The sequence below is a fragment of the Rana temporaria genome, chromosome 6, assembly GCF_905171775.1.
Source record: "Rana temporaria chromosome 6, aRanTem1.1, whole genome shotgun sequence".
Classification (NCBI taxonomy): Eukaryota; Metazoa; Chordata; class Amphibia; order Anura; family Ranidae; genus Rana; species Rana temporaria.
In genome coordinates this window covers 80489921-80510294 of record NC_053494.1, presented here as the reverse complement: position 1 = coordinate 80510294, position 20374 = coordinate 80489921, and the positions used below count along the sequence as shown (strand labels likewise).

General features: G+C 42.6%; 1 protein-coding gene across 5 annotated transcripts in view; it reads left to right on the top strand.

The window, feature by feature from the left end:
• Positions 1–20374, top strand: part of VPS35L (VPS35 endosomal protein sorting factor like) — a 1107598-nt gene that overhangs the window by 293391 nt on the left and 793833 nt on the right. For all 5 annotated transcript variants that reach the window (XM_040358550.1, XM_040358549.1, XM_040358548.1 and 2 more), the window contains exon 8: positions 1164–1248. In XM_040358550.1, the coding sequence (XP_040214484.1) occupies positions 1164–1248 (85 nt within the window). The remainder of the gene's footprint in view (positions 1–1163; positions 1249–20374) is intronic.

The following is a 20374-nucleotide window of genomic DNA, read 5'->3' as shown; positions in this document are numbered from 1 at the left end:
GCCCAACTATAAACAGACAGACCTTTTTTTTTTTTTTCTGCCTGTGCAAAGTGTTTCACGTCTGCATGCTGTGCTGGGGACGGGACTCTGTACCTGGTCGGAGGAGGCGGGAGCCTCCTGAGGTGAATTCTATTGGTCAGGAGTGAGGGGGAGTCATCTATATGTAAGTGTTTCAATCTGGCTTGCACAGTTTGTGCTGTATGACGACTATCAGCTTACATACTGACTGACAGATGCCCCTATAGCGACACAGTCTTCCACATTTTAGGAGGCTGCTATAGAACTCCCACCCCCCAAGAATGGCAGACACAGATTCTGTAGCAGCGTTCTATTCCACAGAGTAGGAGGCTGCAGATAGACACAAACCCAAAACACCTGCTGGGCCATTGACACTTGCCTATGTCGCCTTGCAGGTTACTATCCTCTACTTTCAGGGCACGATAGATAGATAGATAGATAGATAGATAGATAGATAGATAGATAGATAGATAGATAGATAGATAGATAGATAGATAGATAGATGGATGGATGGATGGATGGATGGATGGATAGATGGATGGATGGATAGATAGCTATACTGTAGATAGATGGCTATAGATACAGATATAGATACAGATATAGATACAGATATAGATACAGATATAGATACAGATATAGATACAGATATAGATATAGATACAGATATAGATACAGATATAGATACAGATATAGATACAGATATAGATACAGATATAGATACAGATATAGATACAGATATAGATACAGATATAGATTCAGATATAGATACAGATATAGATACAGATATAGATACAGATATAGATACAGATATAGATACAGATATAGATACAGATATAGATACAGATATAGATACAGATATAGATACAGATATAGATACAGATATAGATACAGATATAGATACAGATATAGATACAGATATAGATACAGATATAGATATAGATACAGATATAGATACAGATACAGATACAGATACAGATACAGATATAGATATAGATACAGATATAGATATATATCTATATATATATATATATATATCTCTAAAAAAAGTAAAATGGTCATAATAAAAAAAAAATGTGTTATGTTTTACATATTGTATCGGTTGCTTAATATTTTTGCACGTCTAAATCAAGTTTTTGTCTCTCCAGTGTTCAAAGCTTCTCTCTGACACAACAGTCATCAGGTTTTACCCAAGCAAGTTTGTATTGATTACTGATATCCTGGACACCTTTGGTAAGTTTTGGTTAAGATTCTTCTAAACATTAATGTTAATATGATCCCTGTGAACGAGAGTGCATTTAAGTTTTATTAATATATATTCCTTTTGTGTATAGAAGCAGTTGACCGTGATTTGGCCAGGAGGCGTGTTTCATTATTTCACTTTTCTTTGTGTATAGAAGCTCTTTCCCCTCTCTTTTAAATGCCCTCTTTCTCACTGTTTAAAAAATCTTTCTCGCCCCCTCTAGCTTTAGCAATTACATCTGCTCAGAACAGGGATTATCCTGATCCCTAATCCTGTACGAACAGCACTGCTTTGTTAGGGCTTGTGCATGACAGCAAGGACTGCTGCTCCTCCTGAAAAAGTGACCCATGCTCTGATTTGCTTTTTAGAGGCATTTGACAGGTGGTGAAGAGGTGATACATTGCCTCATGGTTTTACCGCCCAACAGCGTCACCACCCCCTCAACCTCACATGTGAACAAGCCCTGGATTCACATCTGGGCAGCCCATTGCTTTCAATGGGCTACCCGTCCCTCTGAAACAGGGAAAGTCCTCAGCCCTTTTTTTTTTTTTTATAATCCCGCTGCACCGAAAACGCCTGGGGGTTTCGTTCAAATTTAATGGCACCCTTGTGTGTCTGCCGAAGAGCAGAACATTTGCTTTTTGGGAAAAAGTGCAATTTTATGTTCTGCGACACAGTGACGCGACCCAAGCTTTAGACTGGGGTGCCTCGAGACTTAAATTACTTTTCAAGGGTGCCTTGACTGGAGAAAAATTGCAAAACGCTGCCATAAGGTAACTTGAAGACTACTGGGTTTACCCTATTCGTATCTAGGTAACAGGCTGGGTAGGTGGGTCTTGGCTTTGGCGAGTTGAAGCTCCAAGAGATGGTAACTGAGCTTTTAAAACTTTAGATTGTCTCTGCTATATGTTTTGGGGAAGCTTTGCTATCTTTTCAATAAAGTATCCTCAATAGATTCTGTTTTCTGAAGCTATGCTTAAGTCTGTTCCAGCGTTAAAGTATAAGTAAAGGCAAAACTTTATTTCTCGTACATCACGGGACACAGAGCACTATAGTAATTACTATATGGGTTATATGCCCACCTTCAGGTGATGGACACTGGCATAATCAAGACAGTAAGTCCCCACTCTATATAACCCCTCCCATACAGCGAGCACCTCCGTTTTTTTTCCCGCCAATGTCTAAGGTGTTGGTCACAGTTACTACTTTACTAAAAAGTTTTCCATAGATGGCCTAGTCAGGGAACTACGCTATCTAATTCATTCAAAAAGTCTATAAACAAAACAAAAGTGGATGGTACACCAAGCCTCGGTACGGAAGAACAAGGTTTTGCCCGTAACACTTCTCTCAGGAGAGCAGGGCCCTGGGATTCAGCACCTTGGTCACATTGCTATACCACAGGTTTTCTGCATTCAGAGGGGACCCCATCCTTGAAGGTCTGGCATGACACCAACCCGCTGTGATGGGTGAAGATTGGGTCGCTGTGATTTTCCAGCAGTACCCTGCAGTGGGGAATGTTGAGTCTGCATTTGTTTGCAATTTCTCTATTAAGAGCGCGATCTGACTGTCTGTTTTCCCGGTGGCCAGTGGGAGCAGTGTGCTTTTCTATCATGCTTGTACTCTTGCTCAGGCAATTTTTTTTACCCACCAACTTGAGGGTGCAGGTTTGCTCAAAGTCTTGCCTATTTTTTGTAGGCAGGAAGAGGAAGGGCAGCCATACCATGTGCTGACAGGTCAGATAGGCCTTGGAGACAGGAAAGTGGGCCGTGAGTATGTGAGCACTGGCTTGGGAACGGGTGGCCAAGTCATGATTACATGCTGCATATTTTATTGTCTATCCAAGGGGCATGTACAACTGTAAGTAGTAGATACACCCTGGTTGATTAGCAGTTCAGTTTAAAAGTGTCAACGGTTTGTGGGCAGGAATAGTATGTACGTGCTTGCAGATTTATTGCTTAATGCATGTTTTTATAATACATGTTTAAAAGGTATGAGCGTAGTGCATATGTGCTTGGTATCCTACAGGTTTAACCACTTCAATACCAGGCTTTAAAACCCACCTCCTTCCCGGGCCTATTCTGGCACTTCTTTCCTACATGTACAAATCCTCATTCTTTTGCTAGAAAATTACTCAGAACCCCCAAACATTCATTATATATGTTTTTTAGCAGACACCCTAGGGAATAAAATGGCGGTCATTGCAACTTTTTATCTTGCACCGTATTTGCGCAATAATTTTTTAACGGCTTTTTTTTGTAAAAAAAATGGTTTCATAAATTAAAAAATAACAAAACAGTAACGTTAGCCCAATTTTTTGGTAAAATATGAAAGATGATGTTACGCCGAGTAACTAGATACCTAACGTGTCACGCTTTAAAATTGCGTACACTCATGGAATGGCGCCAAACTTTGTTACTTAAAAATCTCCATAGGCGACACTTTAACATTTTTACAGGTTGCCAGTTTAGAGTTACAGAGGAGGTCTAGTGCTAGAATTGTTGCACACGCTCTAACGCACGCGGCGACACCTCACATGTGTGGTTTGAACGACGTTTACATACGTGGGCGGGACTTACGTGTGCGTACGCTTCTGAGCGCGAGCTACCGGGGACAGGGGCATTTTAATTTTTTTATTATTATTTTTTCTTTTTTCTTTTACTTATTTCTTTATTTTTTACACTTTTTTTTACACTTTTTTTTTTCAATCGCTTTTATTCCTATTACAAGGAATGTAAACATCCCTTGTAATAGGAATGTGTGTGACAGGTCCTCTTTAAGGAGAGATGCGGGGTCGATAAGACCCCACATCTCTCCTGCAGGCTGGAAAGAATGAGATCGTGAAAAAAAATTCACAGATCTCATTCAAACTAGCCGCAATTGCGGTTTGTTTACTTACGGGGACCCGGGCGTGACGTCATCACATCGCGCCCGGGCCTCCGACGGTCATAGAGATGACTGGTGACCAGATGGTCACCAGTCTTCACTATGGCAAACATCCGGCGGACGGCGATCATCTCTCCGGGCCCCCGGTGGGACGGGAGAGCCCGGAGAAGCACCGGATGGCGGCGGGAGGATGTCCCCTCCCGCCGCCTGTAAGAACGATCTAGCGGCGGAACCGCCGCTATGATCGTTCTTACGGTGCGCAGGATCGCCGCCGCTAAAAAATGATATCTCAATGATGCCTCCGGGTGCAGGCATCATTGAGATATCCCCCTGCAAAGCCCATCACGTCATATGACGTCCACCCAGGATAACAGGTCCCCGTTTTGGACGTCATATGACGGCGTGCGGGTGTCAAGTGGTTAAAGTATAGGACCAACTTCAGTTGAGCAGGTGCTTGCCTTCAAACTTGCTAAATTGCACAGTTGCTAAGCAAAGGCCCAATATCCTGGTGGTCTGCACTTCTGCCTTAAAGAACTGTGGCCATGGGTTCGGATCCTAAGTACCTAAGTATGGTGTTGCCTGCTTGGATCTTGCATTGCTGAAAATAGGCAAATGCAATTGGCCAATGCACATCCGATTGGTTGATTCCATCGTATGCGTAGATGCTGACATGCGCAGATGCTGACAAAACACACAGATGCTGAAGATAACTGTGTTTACCCGTTCACCTGTTTGCATAAAGATACATGATCATGTGTGTAAAAAAATGCATGTTTGGACAGGTTTGTGTAAAAACAAAAATGTTATCTTTGATCACATAAGAACATGCGATCGAATAAGGTGACATGATCGTTTAAGGATACACTGTTACATAAAGATGCATGGTTTGTATAGATATGCATGATTTTTTTCATAGTCACATGATCACGCAGAAAGGCTTAATTGCATAAAGACGCTTGATCGCATAAAGGTGCTCGATCACATAAAAATGATGGATGGCATAAAGATGCACGATCGCCTAAAAGTTGCATAATGAGGCATGTTAATACATGTTTACTTAAATATATACATGATTACTCACGATCGCATAGAAATTTATGTCTGCATAGATACGTGTTGCGTAACATGTTTCATAAACACAGGCTTTCTTGTTCCTTAGCACACGTGCTACATGTTTGCGTTTGTACAGCACACTCTTTTCATATTTTGCCTAAAGCATATTTGGATGGTTTCATGCCAAAACCATAAACACACACTTCCGCATATTGCTTTAATACATGCTGTGCTTTTTAAAGCTTTATACGTTTATACTTGTTTTTTTCTGGAACTATTTTCCTATGTGTTTGCATAGGACTGCAGACGTGCCTAATCTCAGAAGCCTACAAAACAGAATTCCAAGACTTCTGTGGTTTGCAAGGGCTTGGCAAGAAGAGATCCTTGACGGGACGGGTCATCTCTGTGGTAGCCCTAGGCTACTTCCCAAAGGCCCAATACAAACAAGGTCTTTATTTCTGGCACTTGACTGATTAATGTTTCAGGGAATTAGAGACCCCCTCGAAAGAGCAGGGTGTGTGGTTATTCAAATCTTTTCACAGTACCAAAACCGATTGGAAATGTCAGACCCTTTCGTAGATCTTGAAGATCCGAATCACTTCCTAAACATCCGCTCTTTCCGCATGGAGTCAATCTGGTCAATCATATCCACCCTACGGGGAGGAGAAGTTCTAGCATCAATGGACATCAAGATGCATATCAACATGTGCCAATTTTCCCCGTTCATCAAAAGTTTGTTTTGCGGTGGAACAGTGCCACTTTCAGTTTGTGGCCTTGCCCTTTAGATTAGATACCACTCCCCTGGTATTTATGAACGTTTTGGCCCCATTACTATAGCAAGACTAAGGGGGCAGGGTATAGCAGTAATGGCATACCTAGACAACATGCTACTGGTAGATCAGTATGTAGCACGTGTAAACCAGGGGGTGTCCAGAACGGTCAGGTATCTGGAACACCTAGGTTGGATTTTCAACCTGGGGAAATGATCCTTACAACCAGTAAAAAGACTGGAGTATTTGGGCTTGGTCATAGATACAGCCCAGGAAAGTGTGTTTGCCCCAGGCAAAAGTCAACGCTATAAGAGAGCTGGTCCAGGTGGTCAGGGCAAGGGAAGGGTTCTTCCATTCGTCTTTGCATGAGGTTGCTAGGAAAGATGGTAGCTTCATTCAAAGAAATTCCCTATGCCCAGTTTCATTTGAGACTGTTGCAATACAGTATGTTGTCTGCTTGGAACAAGAAAACACAAGTTTTGGATTACCCAATGAATCTTGCCCCAAAAGTGCACCAGAGTCTCAGTTGGTCGAAAGCCAATAATTTACAGACCGAAAAATCCTTCATTCTGGTTACCTGGAAGGTGGTAACAGATGCCAGCCTATGGGCTGGGGAGCAGTCCTAGGAGAGACCACTGTCTAAGGAAAATGGTCAGAGTCCGGGAAAACCTTGCCTATCAACATCCTAGAGATTCGGGCAATATGTTTGGCTTAATGGCCTTGACGTTTCAGAATTGTTCCGTCAGGATACAGTCTGACTATGCCACAGCAGTGGCCTATATCAATCACCAAGGGGGCACCAGAAGTCACGCAGCTCAGAGGGAGGTCAACCATATTCTGGCTTGGGCAGAGGAACATGTTCCTTGCCTATCTGCAGCCTTCATCCCACCAACAGTTGTTCCCAGGAGTATGGTCCCTACGTCCCAATGTTTTTCTGGCCGTATGCCAGAGATGATGGAACCTGGACATAGATCTGTTGGCATCCAGATGCAACAAGATGTTGGGCTGCTTTGTGTCTAGAACAAGGGATCCTCTCGCACTCGGGTCAGATGCATTGGGCCCCTTTAACACTGGGGTGGTTTGCAGGCGCTATTGCGCTAAAAATAGCACCAGCGAACTGACCTGAAACAGCGGCTGCTGTTTCTCCAGTGTGAAAGCCCAAGGGCTTACACACTGGATCGGTGCACTAGCAGGACCGCTCCAAAAGTCCTGCTAGCCGCATATTTGAAGCGGTGAAAAGAGCGGTGTGTTTACTACACCTCCACCACTTCTTCCCATTGAAAGCAATGGGAAACCGCAGCTATACCACCGGCAATGCGCCTCTGCAAAGGTGGTATTAACCCTTTTTTGGCTGCTAGCGTGGGGTAAAACTGCAATGCTGGCAGCCGAATACCACCACAATTCCCACGGTAAAGCATCACTAAAAAATAGTGGTGCTTTACCGCCACCGCACCTCCCGCCCCAGTGTGAAAGGGGCCTTGGTGATCCCGTGAGATTGGTTTTCACTGATTCATGCATTCCCCAAAGTTCCACAGCTACCACAGCTTATTCGCAGGATCAAGGAGGAAGGGAAGCCAGTAATCTTCGTAGCTCTGGCGTGGCCCAGGAGATCGTGGTATGCAGAGATCATGAAGATGGCAGTAGGGGTTTCATGGACTCTTCCATCACGTCCAGACCTGCTGTCGCATGGGCTTGTATTTCTACCTTACAGTTGCTAAATTTGACGGTGTGGGTGTTGAAACCCACATCCTAAATAATCAAAGGGCTTTCAGGTTCAGGTTCAGTGATTGCTACCCTGATGCTAGAAAGCTGGCCTCTAGGACCATTTATTATAGGGTCTGGAGGGCCTATGCCTCCTGGTGTGAAACCAAGGGTTGGCATCCTCAAAAGTATGTCATAGAATTCTTGCCTTTCTACAGTTGGGGGTAGAAATGAAGCTGGCCTTGAGTGCGATCAAGGGTCAGATCTGAATCTAGTTCTGTCGGGTTTGCAAAGACAGCCCTTTGAGCAAATTCACAATATTCCTTTGCTTCTTTTGACAAAGAAATTAATGTTAGCATCGGTAACCTCCACATGAAGAGTGTCCGAATTGGCAGCTTTTCATGTAAAGAGCCATACTTGATTTTCATAGGAACAAGGTGAGGTTGCGTCCTCACCCAACCCTTTTGCCTAAGGTAGTGCCAGATTTTTCATATGAACCAGGATGTTTCCCTAATTTTGTTTTTTTCCAGAACCATGGTCTGCAGATGAGTTATTACTAGTGGTGCACCGAAATGGAAATTTCAGAACCGAAACGAAACCGAAATAAAAAGAAAAATGTCAGGCCGAAACCGAAAATTACATTTTTATTTAAATAATTGTATGTTAAAACATACTCTCACTGTGCCCCCCATTACCGCCTCACTGTGCCCTGAATTGCCGCCTCTTGTTTCTTTTTTTTATTTATTACTTTATCACTTTTTTTTTTGTAGCTTGTTTTACTTTTTTTTATTTTTGTATAATTTTCTTATTTTTAATATTATTTTTCTCATTTACTTTTTAATTACTTATTTTAATAATTTAGCAATTGTGATAGCAATTGGAGGTGACAGGTTCTCTTTTTTAACCCTGTCACCTCCAAAAACATGTTGTATGAGTGTGGTGAGGAGACAATGAGCACAGTCTGCTGCCCATTCACTCAGTGCAGAGAGTATACATCTCCTGTAACAGCAGTAAGAGGAGCATCCAGCAGGTCTGTCCTGGTGCCACCACCATCCTTCTAGCAGTACACAGGGATGGCATTAGGACTGGGCACAGTGCTGCTGTGTATGGGCTGTCTCTCTCTCTCTCTCTCTCTCTCTCTCTCAGCCTTGGTACGGATGTGTGTGCGGAGTGCAGAGAGCCCCATGCAGGAGCTGGAGCAGCCCGCAGCCTGAGCCAACATTACTTAATACAGCGCGGCCCCGGCTCGGGGGATGGTCTCCAGATAGGCAGATGGACGGCTCCTGGATGCCGGGCTATTCCTCTCCTCCTCTACACGCTGGCCTGCAGTCCAGGAATTCCAGCAACAGAGACCCGCCGGTTAGAAAACAAAAGAAACTCACCGCCGCCCGTAGGATGAAACTGTCTCCGCCCTGCCTCCTCCTAACCCCACGCTGCGATAGACAGAAAACATCTCAGCATTAGAACGGCATTCTGTTTAACACAGCGTGGTTAGGAGCAAGCGGGGCTGTGTGCGAGCAAAGCGTAGACAGTTTCAGTGTGTTTTACCGCTCTGCAGCCACTAGTCATATCGGCAATTTTAAAGCTGTTTCGGCATTTGCCCAAAACAGCTGTTTTCGGCCGATATGTTTCGGCACCGATATATCGGTGCACCCCTAGTTATTACATTCTTAGAATGTAGTAAGGGCAGTTCATTTTCATCTGGTAACAGAAAATTTACGCTTTGTGTTGCCAGAAGGCCCCAGAAGAGGGCAGGCAGCATAAAGATCGGCCATTTCTAGGTGGATTTGTTAGGTTATTGCTTATGCTTTAAAATGGGAAGTTTCCGCCTTTTCGTCCTAGAGCACACTCTACCAGGACAGTCAGTGCTTCTTGAGCAGTGCATCACCAAGCATCTGTGGCTGAGATTTGCAAAACCGCAACATGGTCATCGGTGCATACATTCACAAGTTTCTACCAGGTGGATGTAGGTCTGCAAGAGGATACCGCCTTGGGCGCAGTGTTCTGCAGGCAGCAGTATAGGTCCTCACGTTGGTTTGCTTATTTTGTGTCTTTCTTCCCTCAGATGGCATTGCTTTGGGACATCCCATATAATAATTACTATAGTGTCCCGAGATATACGATAAAGAAAATAGGATTTTTATAACGGCTTACCTGTAAAACCTTTTTTTTACAGGTCCCGCCCCTCTTATTGGGGGAAGATAGATAGAAAGATATAGATATATAATATATTTAATATCTCTGCTACAAAACTGACGTACTTCCTGTATGGGAGGGGTTGTATAGGGAGGGGACTTCCTGTCTTGATCATGCCAGTGTCCATCACCTGCAGGTGGGCTTATAACCCATATAGTAATTACTATGGTGCTCTGTGTCCCATGATATACTCCAAGAAAAGGATTTTACAGGTAAGCTATTTTAAAAATCCTAGTTTTTAGTTTTGGATAGAGAAGTGAGGGATTAGAACACCTGTCAATTTGTATTACCATCTCTGCCCTCGTTAAGGAGATTCACCTTCTCTATTTGTTTTGTTTACTATTATCATTGAAAGCAAAAGTAAAAAAAATCCCAGAAAAGTAAGAGGATTTTTTTTTTTTTTCAATGTTGACACTAGTTCTAGTGACCTGTGTGTCCAAAAGGAATCCCCTGAATTTGCAGGGATTTCCTCTCTATTCCTGTTTGGCTATGGGACAGGAAGCGAAGGAAGATCTATGTAATAGGAAACATGATGATGAAGAAAAAAAAAATCTGACCAGGGTTATAACACTCCCTTACTTAATCCAAAATGAAGAAACAAGTTTTGCCTATAGTTCTAATTTAAGACTTGTGGCAGGGTTGTCTGTGTGAACAGGTTTATTTATTTTGATATGTTCAGTTGATTGTGGACCTAGTCACCTGATAAGCAGATCTAGTTCACTGATGGTGGCCTTAAAGGTGGATTTTCAGCCTCTGTAGTTTTCAGGTTTGCCATTAACCACTTCCGGACCGCCCAATGTGTGTGTGTGTGTGTGTGTGTATAATCACTACTTTGATACTATATACCGTTGTTAAGGCAGCATATAGCTGCCATAATCCCGGTATATTTTTAAATTGCGGGCGGTCCGCTATAACATATAAAAGTGGTCCCAGCGGCGGATTTGCCACAGGATCACTTTTTCTTTCAAAGATTTTTATTTTGTTATAACAATGACAATCATCAATGACAAAAGAGAAAAATGACTGCAAAACTGAATCCATTGAGATCAAGAGATAAATCATACAACCATTAGCAGAACAATAATCAGTGAGATTGAGAATCAGACACCATGAAAACGCATACATAAAGGAACAAATCGTAAAGATCACACATTCAGGCCTCCCCATCACCCACACCCCAAAAGGGATCTGACTGTGTGGGTGACTAGAGGTCTGAACTGTCATGTATTATCTCAAACAAAGACTTCTCATAAGTCAATATAACCTGAGATATTTACAACCGAAGGTGACAGAGAACATATCTTGTAACCAGTCTATTACGGAGGGGGAAAAAAAGGGAATTTTCCCCCCCCCCCCCCCACCCCCCCAAACATCCCTTGTATTCGTATGACCTCAAGAAAAATGCAGAATTTCTCCCTAGTGAACCATCAACATAAAGGGAAAGAAAGAACCCCCATAACATGAGGATAAGAAAGGGAACAGACCAGAAAAGGGAAAGAGAAAAAGGATACACGAGAATAGGTTCCTCCGCCAAAGCACCAACAGTGGCTCACAATGTTATGACATCTCGTGGGATTATCTAATGCCTATGTATGTGGCCCAGGGCTCCCAAGTCTCTTCAAATTGTTGGGAAGTATTTATTAGGAAGCCAACCAATTTTTCCTATGACCTAATCCAATACATTTTGTGTTTGGCAGCTTGAATTGAAACCGTAGGTAGCTTTCAAGATTTTGCAATGGTAAGCTTGGTACCCAATAGTATGAAAAATATAAGTTTCTGGGCATTTTTCGAAATCTTAGGAATTTGAAAATTTAGAAGGGCAACAGAAGGAAACTTTGGAACCCTGATACCCCTAACCTTAAAGATAGTATGAAAAATCTTATTCCAGAAGCTTCTAATCCTAGGGAAGTCCCACCAGATATGCAACAAAGTTCCCTCCATTTGACAACCCTGAAAAAAAAGTGGAGACACTGAAGAAAAAAATCCTTGAAAGGCTCGACGGGGTCATATACCACCTAGTGATAATCTTAAAGGAGTTGTAAAGGAAAATTAATGCCTAAAATTAATGTCTGCAAGGTATACAGACAGAATAGTGTAATGATTCTGTTAAAAAACAAATACCTATTAACTTCCTTCATCTAGATCACCTCCGGCGTTCTAGTTTCTGTTCTCTCATTCACTCCCTGGTTTGCATCGCTCGTTCATGTAAGAACTTCATTTCCCAGTATGAATTGCGGCACGCCCAGTAATTCACACCTCCTTGAAGTCTCTAACATGTAGAGAGCGTCCTGCCGCACAGATGTAGTTCCCAGGAGGGGGTGAGCAAGTTACTGACCACCGCAGTAAATCCTCCCTTCACGGTGGTCAGTAAAATTGGACAAGCAGGAAGTGAACAGATAAGAAATAGAGCAACTTCTGAGCAAAAACGAACAATGAGGAAGTGAAATGAGGTATGTCTGCAGGTAAAGGATGCTTATTATGAAAAAAAATGTTTTCCTTTACAACCCCTTTAAGGAAAGTATTAAGAATATTTTTATAGGAACAAAAAAGGCTTTGTGCCCAAGTATTCAAATTCCATTCTTCCTGTAAATCGGTTTCCCAGGCAGTCATGTAATAAGTTTCGATTTAAGAAAGGGGAAGCTACAAATGAATTATCAAAATCCCACCCCTCTGCTCCGTAGCTTGACCACACCACAGCTCATATGGAGAAAATTGGGGAGGAATAGGTTTTGTCTTCCATAAGGAATGCAAATAGTGAGAGATTTGTGTAAAGCACTCAGAATCAGGGAGGTCTAAATCTTTAATGCAATGAGCCAGAGAGATGGGACCCGCAGATGTGAAGAAGTGTCCGATGCGGAACATCCCCTTATTTAACCACCATCTAAAGACTCCAATATCTATCCCTGGAGGAAAGTTGAGATTGTGGAATAAATGGGCTAAGGGTTTGCAATTGGAGACTAGAGAGCTGTTTGAGCATATCCCAAAAAGCCAATGTGTGGGAGAGGGACCGGGAGAGAATGGAAGGGCGAGTTTTTTGGGGGCACCAGAGGAGGCAGTCAAGGGTGAAATATGGAACCGCCTTTATGTTTGGTTTGGTAAACCTAGACCACCTTCCTTCCTTAACCTAAAGAGAATATGTTTCGAGAGTCTATAGTCTTTTCTACCCCAAAGAAATTTAATAATCTTACTTTGGAAGGAGCGCAGATGATCCCTTCTAACCAACATTGGGAGAGAACGAAAAACATAAAGTATTCTAGGGAGTAGGGTCATCTTAATTGAATTAATCCTGCCCAGCCAAGAGCGTTCAGAACTAGACCAGACCTTCAGATCCGCTTCCAATTTCCAGTACAAAGGAGGGTAGTTGGCAGAATAAAGCTATTCAAATGTAGGAGTGAGATTTATTCCCAAGTACCTAATGGATGTTTCACTCCATTGAAAATTAAACGTTTTTTTCAGTTGGGCCACCAGAGATGGTTGGAGAGAAACATTGAGTGCTTGTGACTTGGAAAAATTTTACTTTTAAGCCTGATAATTTGTAAACGTCATCTAATTTACACACGATAGGAAGGGAGGTGGTGGATGTGATAAAAATGATGAGGTCATCCGCAAACAGTCCACACTTGTAGATTTTGGGAACACACTTGACACCTGCTATATCAGGGTTGGAGCAAATGGCTATCGCCAGGGATTCTATAGCTATAGCAAAAATTAATGGTGACAACGGGCAACCTTGTTGAGTACCTCTAGCTTTTTTATTGGGATCTGAATAAAGGCCCTGCAAGCGGATCCTAGCTACCGGGAAAGACTAAAGTGACCTGATAAGACCCATAAATCTTGGACCAAATCCCAATAGCTCCATAAGGGAAAATAAATACAACCACGAGACCGAATCAAAAGCTTTTTGTAAGTCAATCGACAGTAACATACCGGCTTGTTTAGAACCACCATCCCAACCAGGTTGTAAAAGCGAAACAATATCAATTGCTCTCCGGATTTGATCCGGGCCTTGTCTGTTTGGGATAAAGCCCACTTGATCTTTTTGGACATAATTTCTTATGAAAGCGGTTAGCCATCACTTTAGTCATCTTCAGATCATTATTGATCAGAGATATTGGTCTATAATTGCCCACTTCCGCCAGGTCTTTACCAGGTTTAGGTATGACTGTTATAAACGCAGAATTTAGCTGCCAGTCCAGGGGATCACCTCTGGTTGTGTGATTAAAAAATCTAGACATAGGGAGCCACTATACCTGCAAAAGTTTTGTAATAAATTACCGAAAAGCCATCTGGGCCCGGAGCTGAATTCTTAAAATTTTTAATCACCTCCAACACTTCCTCTGTGGAGCAGGGACCCTCAAGTATGTCTCTATGTTCTGTCGACAGATTAGGGATTGAGAGATTTTCAAAAAATATTTTTGACAGCTCCGTGGAGCTCAGCGTACCACGGGAACTATAAAAATTCTCATAAAATCTATCCATCCGGTGCTTCCTCGGGCTCTCCTGTGCCATCGGGGGCCCGGAGAGCGAATCGGCCGGCGCTGTATGGGAAGCATAGAGATGACTGGTGACCAGATGGTCACCAGTCATCTCTATGACCGTCGGAGGCCCGGGCGCGACTTTATGATGTCACGCCCGGTACCCGCAAGTAAACGAATCCTCAATTGCAGCTGTCGGCATGTGATCGGTGAATTTTTTTTCACCGATTTCATGCTTGTAAGCCTGGAGGAGAGATGTGGGGTCTTATTGACCCCACATCTCTCCTTAAAGATGACCTGTCACAGTGATTCCTATTACAAGGGACATTTACATTCCTTGTTATAGGAATAAAAGTGATAAAAAAAAAATGAAAAAATGAAGTAAAATAAAATGACATTTTTAAAAACGCCCCTGTCCCTGGTAGCTCTCGCGCAGAAGCGAACACGCATGCAAGTCCCGCCCACTTATGTAAACGCCGTTCAAACCCCACATGTGAGGTATCGTCGCGTGCGTTAGAGCATGTGCAACAGTTCTAGCACTAGAACTCCTCTGTAACTCAAATAGTAACCTGTAAAAAAAATTAAAGCGTCACCTATGGAGATTTTTAAGTACCGAAGTTTGGCGCCATTCCATGTGTGCGCAATTTTAAAGTGTGACATGTTGGGTATCTATTTACTTGGCGTATCATCTTCTTTCACAGTATACAAAAAAATTAGGCTAACTTTACTGTTTTGTTATTTTTTTAATTCATGAAACTGTTCCCTAAAAAAAGGCATTTGAAATATGATTGCGCAAATACCGTGCGATAAAAAAAATGACCGATATTTTATTCCCTAGGGTGTCTGCTAAAAACAAATGTATATTGTTTGGGGGTTCTGATTAATTTTCTAGAAAAAAAAAAATTTTTTACATGGAGAGTGCCAAAGGAAGTGCCAAAATAGGCCCGGTTGTCAAGTGGTTAAAGGAGTAGCTTGTATGGTTTTACTTGTCATGAAGCCTAGGGGTGGGATCTATCAACAACCAGCCGCCACTCACCTGTGGGAGGTTCTGGATTCTGCCGTGAAACTTGGCATCATGAGAGGATGACATTTTCTGAATGATGAACCTTCTGTTCGGAGACCGACAGAGGACTGAAAAAGATGAGAAAAAATAAAAGGAAAAAAGAGAAGAACTCTGGACTTTTGAGGTCCTGAGTGAACAGGAAAAATATAGTCTGTTGCTAAAAAAAAAAAAAAAAAAAAAAAAACATTTCCACACTCTGTATGAGGGGTGGCAACCTAAACCAGGGAAAAGAGAAGACCAAGTCCATGGTTTAGGTGAAGGCACAGCAGAACTACTCCAGCTTCAGGTCACCTAAAAAAAAAAGCTAAATACTTGCTAGGATATTGGGAAGTAGGCTGCTCCCAGCCCACTTTCTCAGAATAATCAGCTCACTCCCCAAATAGGGGAGACAGTCCGGGCACCCCCGAAAGCACATTGCATGAAAAAAAGGGGGGGGGTTGCATGGGAGCAGCTTTAGGATGGTGGAACCTATAAGCTTATCAACTAAACAAAAGACTAAGTGAACAGGCATCCAAAAGGCAATTTACGAAGAAACCCAAGATATTCGGGAAAAATAATGTAAAACAAAGGGCTACATTCAAGGAGACCTCTTAGACAGAAGAATTCCAAGAAAGAACATCAGGACCCTGGGGAGTTAAGGGGGCTTAGCGTCTTTGGGTCGTTTGGTTTTAAATTTGTTCCAGACTGTGAGCAGGCTCATGGGAGACAAGCGTTTTGCAGATCCAGAGTTAGAATTGGCAAAGTCCATCATCGCTTCCTGTGAGATGAGGTGTAGGTCCAGCAGAAGACGTTCACCCTCCTAGAGGCTGCGGAAAGAGTGCGTCTTACCCTTGAGGTCAAACTTCAGGGCAAAGGGGAAAGCCCACCTGTATTTGATTTCACGCTGAGACAAGACATTCAGGAGAGGTTTCCGAGCTCTCTTGTTGTGTCGTCGTTGGTGATAAGTCTGCATCTGCCATGGCATGTCCACGGCAGGATAAAGGAGATTGGGAACGGCTTGGCTTCATCGCCTCTTCTTTGATGGTAAAGAAGTGAGGTTTTACCACTATGTCTCTGGGGAGACCGTCTTTTCTTGGAGGTCCCAAATATCTGTGTGCTCGGTCTATCTCTAATTTATGTGGTGGAATGTTTGGTATCAATTGCCGGAGGAAGTCTTGAACACCTAGAATGAAAAGTGTCTTTCGCGCTACTAGTGAGTAAATATGAATGATATAAAGCTGGAGCAAAAAAGCTGCTAGATTTGATGGTGTTCACTGTACACGTAAATATTGTAACTCTTAAAGTGATCTTGCGCTAAAGTAATAAATCAAAACATGCAATGGTAGTAAAGTGCTAAAAGATGAGTTCCAGATGAATTCATATACAGTGCAAATATGTGCTAACTAACACTTACTATTCACAAAGAAAATGTACTAGAATAAAACATCAATAAGTTAAAAGGAGAAGCAATCAATAAATATAGTGCAAAAATACACTCAATAGGTGCAATACGTGCAAAATAGTTCAATATTTCAATATGAATCAATGGATGAATGTGGAGTTCTAAAACGTCCTATATGATGGACAGCAGACATAGGAACCAGTCCTCAAAGGTCCTGATAAGGATGTTTTCTTAATTGGAGTATTGAACCATGGTGTTTGTCCTCCACTGCTCTCGCAGAACTCTCACCTTACAAATATATTATGTCAGGCACATCAACTTTTCCCCACTCTTCTCTATTGTCTTCTACTGGGATTGCTGTTAATGATATTCACTACTTCTCTCCTCTATCCCCTAAGATGTGGCTTTCCTGAAGGGAAAGTCAGGGGGGAACTCCAACCCGTGCCCAGGTTACAAGCAAGGAGGAGAGAAACCTTGAATAGTGTAGTAGTGAAGATAAAACCTTTAATTTTACACACACACACATACAATTTGACTTACAATAAATAGGAAATAGCTAACGTGGTAGGGTAAAAGTGCAGCGTGTATATGCGCCGTCTTACTGTTCCCTCTGCTCCTTCCGGTCTGCAGTGGCATCAATCTCCCTACGCTGTTATGTCACACACCTTGTGACTTCCTCAGGGGAACCTGATTGGTTGCTGAGGCATTCTACCGTTCTAATCTGGAAGTGTGCAATCCGCCATTTGCCTGGAGATCGTAAACAAACTAAATTGACGCCGCCATTTTCCCAAAGATACAGGAAATGACGGAGCCTCCATTTTCCTGAAGCCTTGTTTACCAATATCAGCAGATAATCAAATGTCCTGCTGTAAGCTGATCATTTGGATAATCATGGTGGGATGTACAAGTTATCCACTGGCTATGGAATCATCCCCATCTTGCAATAAACACTGCGGTCAGACTGCATTAGCCAAGCTTACAGCACAATACCTCAGGCCATAAAAACAATCCATAACACCCATCCCACTACTTAACCATATCAGGGAACATAAGAATGTGATAGATCCCTACCCGAGAGGCAAGGGATGGCACGATAAGGGTTCTCAATTTGGTGCAGAGAGCTATAGCAGGGGACATCCCTTCCGTGTTCCTAAATACTGATGCCGAGAAGGCTTTTGACAGAGTGAGCTGGAGGTACCTGTTCTCTGTTCTGCGGCACGTGGGCCTGGGGGAGAATATGATGAGATGGATTGGAAGTGCTTATACAGACCCGCGTGCCGCAGTGAGAGTTAATGGGATTTTCTCTAAAACATTTCCAATCACCAATGGGACGCGACAGGGATGCCCCCTGTCCCCGTTACTTTTTGTGCTATCCCTGGAACCATTACTAAACAAAATCCGCCAAAACCCAGATATACAGGGCATTCAAATAGGTGAGGGCAGACACAAGGTAATAGCATTTGCGGACGATCTGCTGTTCGCTATATCCAATCCACATGTCTCTCTCCCCAATCTGGTTAAAGAAATCGCAAAATTCAGTGAATATAAATCAGGCAAAATCTGAGGCAATGCACGTGGCAGTGTCACCCCAGATGCAGACAATTTTACAACGAAATTTCAGATTTAAATGGAGGGCTGCGCTAAAATTCTTGGGTACCCTAATTCCAGCAAACATAAAATAAACTTTTAAAATAAACTTTCTACCTCAGCTCAATAAGAAAGCTTCTGGAGAAGTGGCAACATGGTCTACATTCATGGTTTGGTAGAAACAATATAGTTAAAATGAGTATATTGCGGTGTTGCGGTTACCCAAGAGCTTTGGAGGGATGGCAGTCCCGGACATAGCCAAATATTATCAAGCAGCCCACTTGACGAGACTGATAGATTGGTGTAGAAATAGACAATATAAAAGATGGGTTGAGGTAGAACAGCAGACCTGTCCAATAGCACTGTGTAGGGCCCCCTGGTGCTATCAATTACTACCAAATATGATGAAGAAACATCCCATAATTGGGACAACATTGTCCATTGCAGCCAAAATCTGTAAAAACCCTAAATTCTCATCAAACCATTCACCCTTACTCCCTATATTAGGGAACCCAGGATTTATACCAGGTACGGTGGGAGAAATATACAACAAATTAAAAGAGAGGGGTAGGGTACAGGTATCCCACTTTTTACAAACAGATGCGTGGTCATCTATTGAGGACTTGACAAAGATAGGGGGAAGGTACGAGTTAAGTGTCTGGCAGGCGCTACAAACTAGACATTTTTTAAGATCTTTGGGACAACCAGCTGACTTCCAGCGACAGCTAACAAAATTTGAAAAGTATTGCGATGAGGAGGAACCAATACAGCGAGTAAGTTCGAAAATGTATAAAATATTAAATTCCCCGCAGGAGGATTTTGAGTTACCAGGGATTAGTAAGTGGGAAAGAGATCTAGGAAGGAACTTTACACAGACCCAACGAAGACATATAGTATATTTAGCATTAAACTCCTCAGTATCTACACGGATACAGGAATGCAACTATAAAATACTGTTTCAGTGGTATTATACCCCAGCAAAATTACACAAACTTTCTAAAGAAAACTCGGAGTATTGCTGGAAATGTGGTTTGGAGAAGGGTACTTTGCTGCATGTTTTTTGGGCCTGTGCAAAGGTGAAAGACTACTGGAGGGAAGTACAGAGAATTGACCAAAAACTTACGATGTCTCAGATCCCGGATGATCCAGCTTTATTTTTACTTCATAGCACTCAAATTCCACTAGGGGAGTATAAAAAGTCGGTGTTACGACACCTGATAAATGCAGCTAAAATGGGAATAACCCTTCAGTGGAGAGATAGTAGAGTACCCTCCATTGCAAGATGGCTTAATAGAGTCAGTGAAATTGGGGCCATAGAGGACCTGATCCTCTCTTCCAGGAATAAAAGGGAACAATATGCAGAAACATGGACAGGTTGGAACCAGTTTATAAATTCGGAAGAAGGGAAGAGGCTATTGGGAGAGTAGGGGGAAGAGAGGGGAGCCCAAGCAATCAGAAGTGTGCAAGAGGGATTTGTGGCTGAAATCAAAGAGGGGGTACCCCGCTGCGGGGCAGGGGGGAGGAGATGGGAGCTGGGCTGGGTGTTTTTTTTTCTTTTTTTGGGGAGCTACTGCTGGGATGAAAATAAGTGGGGGGGGGGGGTAGGTAGGGAACGTAAAGGGATTAAGGTCTAGAGGGAGGTAAAGCCGGGGGGGGGGGAACATAGGGGATCTAGGGAACACTATAAGAGGCAAAGAGGGGTGGTGGGTAAGAAAAGGGAAAATAAGAAGGTAGTAAGGATAATGATGAAAACCCTCAATTTTTGAGGGGGCCTTTTTTTTTTTTGGTCCTTTCCTTTTTTCTCCTTTTTCGATGTTCCTTGTTTTAGGATGTCTCTAGAATTATAGGGCTGACTAGCCTTTTTCTTTAGCAGAAGTTTTGAGGGGATAACATTTATGTAACCCTATGCTTAACATATGTATAGGCTAAATGTGAAATGTGATGTTCATTTTGTGTAACCCTGATTATAAACAAAGAAAAATAAAGAATTTAAATACGAAAAAAAAA